The following is a 7,387-nucleotide window of genomic DNA, read 5'->3' as shown; positions in this document are numbered from 1 at the left end:
AAAACTATTCTTTGGAGTAAGCTGTAATGTGTATCTGATGGATCAGAAGGTAGTGAAATTACCACTACCTGCACTCAGTCTGCAGAGCCCCTTGGAAATCCTGGACACTGGTGTAAGTATTACAAGATGGGCAAGATGAGCAGACTCAGCTTCTGAGAGGGATCACTCAGTAAGGAGTCAGGGCACAGATTCTTCTTGCCTAATAGTACATCCACCCTGGGAGAAAAAAAGAAAAGGGAGTAAGAAACAGAGCAAATAACCAACATCTCCAAGATAATGAGGATTCTTTTTATCCTGTTTGTTCCAAGAGTTGTGATAGCTTCTTGTGTGTCAAGTTTCACTTGTGGTAAGCACCAGTCAGGACCCAATGTTAGAGGTGTATTCAGAGCTGGAGTAGAGTCTCATGGCTCTCCAGATAACCAGATACAAGCCTGAATCTGCCAGAGCTTGAGATTGGTAAATGTTAACAGTAGCGTTCTGTGGACAGAAGTGTAGCATTTGCTGTAGGGATTTTCCTACACTATTATGCATTACTCTTAGATGCGTGGATATCCCTTAGCTATTTGTACAAGTTATCCTAAKTCCCAAAATTTTGTCAATGATGATTCCTCAAAACTCCCCCAAGCATTATTGACAGGTTCCATTGTTTCCGTGAAATTCCAAAGTACCTGAATATTTGCATACTTTGCATTTTATGGCAAGTGACTTTCTGAAGAGCTCCACATCTCCTTCAGCACAGTGAGGTTAGCAGCTGGATTTACATTACACCATTCACAAGCAGATCATGTTAAGTCATGTGTGGGGCTGAGTTTAAGTCAGTGGTATTTCCCCCCTTCCCACCTCATGCTTTGATAAGCCATCAACCATCTACTGGAGATTCATTCTCCCCTCCTTGAAATTCATGGTAAGGATTTCAAAACTAGTCTCATAATTACAGAATGTTCTCTACAGAGGAGAAATTCAAGGAGAGAAGCAAAAGTCTTCTTTTTTATTTTATTTTTCTTTTTTATTTTTTTTTTCAAAATCAGTTAATTTTCTTTAAGTATGTCTGAAGAGAAGATCTTTGTTTTTATGTATGTCAACTAAAGACATTTTTTCCCATTTTCCATGTCCATTTTGTATCTTAGAGCTTTTCTGACAGACTGTAGAAACTTGAGTTTCACTGAGCGATTCTGTCACCAAGAAAGTGGTATCTAGTGCTGAGGACCTAAAATCACTTGACATCTCTATAGTGGGCCACAAAATGCTCAGTATCCAGTATTTCTGCAGAGCTTCAAGCACCAGAGAAAGCAGACAACTTAATTCCACTCAGTGATGGGCAAAGTTCATCAAAATAACCCTTTCTCTCCCAGGAAGACAGGCTCAGATGAGGCTTACTCAGAGAGACCTTATCCTTCTTTGACTGTCAGGTGGCAGAGTCCCTAGGAGTAACTTACTTTTTACTTCTCATGCAATGCCAAAACTAACTCTGATATCTGTCAGGACTCCAGACACATCGTGGCAACAGAATGGGGAGAGCGCTGAGACCTTTAAGATAGTTCTCATTGCTGTGCTATCGTGAAGATGGAGAAATAGGATCTTGGGCTTATGGCTGCCGGTCTATACCAGCTATTTAATTTGGAATGAGAATATCTGTGCTGAAGGCATCCAAGATAATGGTTTGCAAGTTAAAGGAAGTTAAACTTTCCTTTCACTCCTACCCATAAACTAAAGCCAAGAGTGTTTCAGAGGAAGTAATAGAAAAGAAGAGCAGAGAAGAGCTTCCTGCTCTCTGAACGTTGTTGGTATAAGGTACCAACATTGTTTAATATATTAAAAGAGCTTAAAGTGTCTTATGACTAACATCTGTTCTTGTATCACCTGAGACAAAAGTGACACAGCAGCTCAGTCTCTGTGCTTCAGGGCACCAAGGTAACACCTGGGTAAGAGCATCATCTTCTGCCTCTCCCCACATGCCTCAACATTGCACAATCCAGGGACTGTGCAAAGGGCTTACAAGGTCAATTRCTGACTTCTGAGAGGTTTTCTTTCCCCAGCAAGGGTACTTACACCAAAAAAAGAGCCAGCTTTGCTTACATAACCTTCATGTCCTCACCAGTGTGTTCTACCTGCCCTATGAAGTGAGAGTGGACATCCRTCCTTCCTCTCCTGCATCTGCAGTGCTCAAGTGCTTGATACAATAGCGTGTGTCTTTCTTTTCTGCAGCTTTTGGGAAACATATCCCTGAGGGATCACTTGAGAAGGCGCAACAATGACAACGACATCAGCTCCCCGAGGCTGCGGCAACATCAATGCTGACTATTATCTGCTCTGTGACATGGAGCAGGCCTGGGGCATTGTCCTGGAATCACTGGCTGCAGCTGGAGTCATTGTCACCATTTTCCTCATCTGCTCACTCTTCTTCCTCATCTGTAAAGTCCAAGACAACAGCAAGCGACACATGATCTCCATCTATTTCTTTTTCCTCTTAGGCACCCTTGGCATTTTTGGTCTCACGTTTGCCTTTATCATTAAACTCAATGACAATACTCGTCCCACACGCTTTTTCCTATTTGGAGTCCTCTTCGCTCTTTGCTTTTCCTGTCTCCTCACCCATGCCTGCAACCTCAACAAACTAGTGAAAGGAAGAAAGTCCTTCTCCTGGCTGGTGTTGCTGCTTCTCATTGCTGCCTTTGCTCTGGTGCAAGTTGTGATCAGCATTGAGTACCTAGTCACCATGATAGTAAACCAAAAAGATGTATTTCTGAATATGTCTGCAGAGAAGACCAACAAAGACTTTGTCATGCTACTGATCTATGTGCTCTTCTTAATGGCTCTGACTTTCCTGGTTTCCATGTTCACATTTTGTGGGCCATATAGAACCTGGAAGAGGCATGGAGCACACATCTTTGTCACTGTCCTGTTCTCCATTGCCATTTGGGTGGTGTGGATCACTATGCTCACAAGAGGCAACATAAATTTAAACCATCCTACCTGGGATGATCCTGTCGTGGCCATTGCTCTGGTGTCCAATGGATGGATCTTCTTGATAATGTACATGATCCCTGAAATTTGTTTCCTCACTGCCCCTCTGAGGCTGGAAGACTACCCTGCAGAAAACGATTTTTGCAATCCCAGATTGATAAAACAGACCTCTGGAGTGGACAATCATGCCTACACCCAAGATGAAATTCTGCAAGGTATGATGAAGTGATTGCCTGCTCTCTTTCCCAGCCCTAAGCACATACGCACCGCTCATGAGCAGAAAGGGCTAGGAGGGCTACAGAATTTCAAAATAATGAGCGACTTAGAGGTAGAAAAAGTTTCAGCATGATGAAGACATGTAAGTGAATGAGAATCCCCCAAACAAAGAGGGAAGGGGGTAAGAACCAAGACAAAGGCAAAAGCCATAAATACGAGGGAGGAATGAGTGGGTAAAAGATTTACTCTTYGTCAAGGAAGAGACAAAATTCTTTGTGACTCCTATGTTTGAAAAGTCTGGATAAAGATTCAAGAGAGTTTCTGTTTGTCTTTTACCAACTTTTCAACACTTGAGACCTCTCCAGGTTATACCTTGGAGACTATTTCTTTCCGTTCTGAACTGGTTTCCACTCCTTCAAAAAGGATCCAGGAGGACTTACTTTTCTATATGAGTATCATTCCTACTTTGATAAAGCAAAACGGTTTACCTTTTAGGCTTCCCAAGGCTATTATTAGAATATGTAGCTGAACTCCCTATGAGTCTGTAYATTAGTTTTCTGGAATCAGACCTTCAGGTTTCTAAAAAAATAGCAGAGAGAAGAAGTGCGAAGGCTGCAGAGGGWGTCTTGTGACGGAAATGGGAGAGATTTGGTCATGAATAGGAAAATATTTGGGAGACAATAGGAATGGTCTATAATCCAATGCCATCTGTCCTACTTTTTACAATACAATTTACTCCTGCTTTTATTCCTGCATGAAATATTTATTAAAGAATCACCTGTGGATTTCAATCCATAATTGCCTGCAGGGCTCATAATTTGGGGCAAATTTAAAGCAGCTGCTAATACAGCTTAGTTTCAAGTAGCTGTAGRCCCTTGTCCCCTCTGATGTGATGTTTCCATGCTACAATATAACAACTAATTCACTAATTTTCACCATCTTATTTTGTATCTCAGGAGGAAAAGGAGACCCCAGCAGCTCCCCATACTCTCCTCAACTTCAGATGAAGGTAAATGCACAGTCCTTATCATATGTTTTATAAGATATATGCTGTTCTTCAGCATTTTACTGGAAAGCAAGGAATAAAGGCAAAACTATATGARCCTAGAAAAGGCTCTGTGGAGGGGGTTGGATGCCTTGCCTAGAGTCAGACAATGATGTGATATATGTACGTGGCTGAGAGGACAGAGTCATGGCATGTCTAGTGGTATGAGGAGGCAAAGTGGCCCAYGGCAAAATCTGAGACTGTGTTTTCAATATTTCTGGACATAATATAACATACTAAGTTCTCTATTCTAGTGCAATTCTTTTAGTACAGTGGAATGTGTTCCCTTCCCCAGGCCATGCCTCAGTTGCTGCAAGTTGTAGTGCATGTCTAGGGTGAATGGTGTACATTCACCACTCCTGTTTCAAATCATAGCCTGGATGGGTCTAWGTAGCTCATGTCATGTCTCCATACATCCTCCAAAGACACCATATCCATCACTGTTTTTTTTCTGCCATGATTGTCTTTCATTTGCAGGAAATGCACAGTTCATTTCTCTCCCCACATTTCTCCTTAATCTTTTTATTACTTTTTTTTTATTCTTTATTACTATTTTCTCCAGTTTTGAAAGGTGATGATATTTTTGCCTCTTTTTCAGGCCATCGAACCCCAGAAGGATTTCAGCATCCCTCGGCCTAAAGCCCAGCCCAGCCCTTACCATGATTACACTGGTGGGAAAGGTCCCATGTAGCTGCTTCAGGGAGCAAAGAGACTAAATGCCTGTCAGTAGGAGCTTGGTGACCATGCCACATGGTGACAAGTGTCTCAGTTCTGCAGAAGAGAGGCAGACTCAGCCCCCACACTATTGATGCTGATGAGAAGGGGAGGCGTTCTCTTTCCCCACTCCCCCCGACCAGTGTCTCCATAGGTACCCGGCTATCTCTGTTATTCCTAGAAGAAGACTTCGGGACACTGCAGACAATCCTGTCCCCGCTCACCCAGGGAGATGGATCTGATCTCTTCTGATAAGGGAATGTCCTAGGAAGAACCTGGCCTGGCCTATTTCCAGCAGGAATGCTGCGGGACTAGAGCAGCAGGAAGAGCAATGACCTGTGCTCTCTTACCCAGGACACAGCTGACTGGAGAGCAGGAAGGAACAGCAACATCAGCCCTGCATGACTCTACCCCTGCCCACCTGTGAGCAGATCTTGGGTACCAGCAAGAAAGCCTGTGATCCTGTCAATAAAGGCATGACACTTCTCTTGCCTCCCACCCCCAGCCCTAACCTGCTCTCCTTCAGAGCTCACTAGGAGTGAGAGGGAAAAAACATTCCTTTTTTCTTCCTTCTTTTTCACCTCCAAACTCTTCCTCACTTAGGCACAGTAGATGATAGATAACACAATGGGAAGAAAATTTAAAGATGCACAAACCTCTACAACTACTCCCTTGACTCATTCTCTCCCATTTTCTGATTTGCTCTCTAACATCAGCGTCCCTCCTAAATGATTCCTAGGTGGTAACTCCCGCTCCGAGCACCATGAGGCTCCTGCCATACGCCACAAACACTCCTCCCTACCTCCTCCCACCTCCGTCTGCGCATCCTTGAAACAAAAACCTCTCTCATGCAGCTGCTTGCAATGCTCAGGTGGGATACAACCGTGTGTACCTTTGAGCTCTGGCTCCTCCCCAGCATTTTGGTGGCATTAACTCAAACATTTCCCAAATTTCCAGGTTGTGGAAGCCAGACACCCTCTTTCCCAGAAATGAGTGAGTGTGCATGTGTGCATGTATATGTGTGTGTGCTGTGTGGACTGCACCCTGGTAATGAGCCTGCAGAGTTGCATCATTCTATAGTCTGCTCTGCATCTGGTAAATAGCTTTCCATGATACTCTCTACATAAATACACAGAGTTATCCACAAAGGTGCATAGAGTACAYTGTTATCTGTCACAGCTACATATTTATTTAGGACTTTGTATATTGCATATTTAATTAAAATTTAAAAAGGAACAGTCTGACTAATGGAGACTCATGTTCTTCCTTGGGGACATGAATCCTCTAATGGTTGGTAGGGTGAGGGGATTTATCAGCCACAAGCCTTCATGGATCAGAGTGAGTGATTTGGGAGGTTGCAGTTGGGAGGCAAATTGGGAAGAGATACTGGGTTCTTTAGAGGTGTCACTGTGTACCAGGGATCAGGTCTCAGAAGATGGTGCATATCTGGCTCCAGAACATGGCTACAGAAGACGTTTAGGAACTTCTCCATTAGTGCTTTTCTTGAATAKATAAACCTGACTCAGGAGTACTGCTGCTTAAAAAGAAAAAGTGAACCAATCTAAACCTTGACCACACCAAACAGATACAGAGAAGGATGTGATCTTTTCAATACTGTACGCACCTGTGTCTGGAGGGGTCTATACTCCTGCATTTATTTGCTTGTGTCTTGCTGGGCACTCGCATACTCTGAAAGAGAAAAGAAATTCATGTATTGATTTTGACTTTTCAAACCACAGCCTTCTGATGCTTTGAACATACATAATACCTCATTTTTAAAGTAGATACAATATCAAAACAAAATAATACAAGAAGCTCCTAATGATATAAAGCTATATTTCCCATGTTACAGAGACTTCCATACCCACGTGTTTTTGCATGGCATATCATGCTCCCATAAATCCACATGCTCCTGGCAAGCAAAGCTCCTTATTCAAGTACAGTGGTTGGTCTATAATGTGCCAGACCAAGGCTTTCTCCTCTGTCAGATGCCACTGYCTCCAAAACTTATGTTGTCAGCACTGTGAGCTCGGTGGAAGCTACTGCCACTTGAGTAAGAGAAACAAAACTACAGGGTATATTTTCCACCCGTATGGATCACAGAAACATCTCCTTAACAAGCTGGCACAGCAAGAAAGTGTTTCTGAAATGCACCTTGGCCCCCAAGGCAGCATGGCTGGGAGGAATGAAGAATATGACATGCGCTCCCATCTACGGGCAGCATAGGGATTTACAGGAGTAATTGATTGCTAATGTGCATGCTGCTTGGCCGAGAGTGAAATTCTTCCCCATACCACAGATTTACAGTGCCATTTATAGTGATTTTCTAAACTGCTTTAATGAGACAAATACTAATCTATATGGAGATGTTATTTTGCAATTCTTTAATTTTAAGCTAGCTTGGGATGAGGGTTGATATAATTGCCAAGTTAAATACAAATTTACATG

General features: G+C 42.9%; 1 protein-coding gene across 2 annotated transcripts; it reads left to right on the top strand.

Moving 5' to 3' along the window:
* The first annotated feature begins 2,251 nt into the window (after positions 1–2,251).
* LOC112948191 (retinoic acid-induced protein 3-like) lies at positions 2,252–4,916 on the top strand. 2 transcript variants are annotated; one of them, XM_026040417.1, is made up of 3 exons: positions 2,252–3,179; positions 4,137–4,189; positions 4,824–4,916. In XM_026040417.1, exons 1-3 carry the CDS (start codon positions 2,252–2,254, stop codon positions 4,914–4,916), a joined length of 1,074 nt encoding a protein of 357 aa, XP_025896202.1. The 2 variants fall into 2 exon arrangements, with proteins under 2 accessions (XP_025896202.1, XP_025896203.1); XM_026040418.1 differs by having other exon boundaries at positions 2,252–3,189; positions 4,156–4,189.
* The last annotated feature ends 2,471 nt before the right edge of the window (positions 4,917–7,387 follow it).

Source organism: Nothoprocta perdicaria, unplaced genomic scaffold (assembly GCF_003342845.1).
Source record: "Nothoprocta perdicaria isolate Ctin4 unplaced genomic scaffold, notPer1 scaffold_256, whole genome shotgun sequence".
In the NCBI taxonomy this organism is placed as follows: domain Eukaryota; kingdom Metazoa; phylum Chordata; class Aves; order Tinamiformes; family Tinamidae; genus Nothoprocta; species Nothoprocta perdicaria.
The sequence above is the reverse complement of the archived record's forward strand: the minus strand, read 5'-3'. Positions and strand labels throughout refer to the sequence as shown.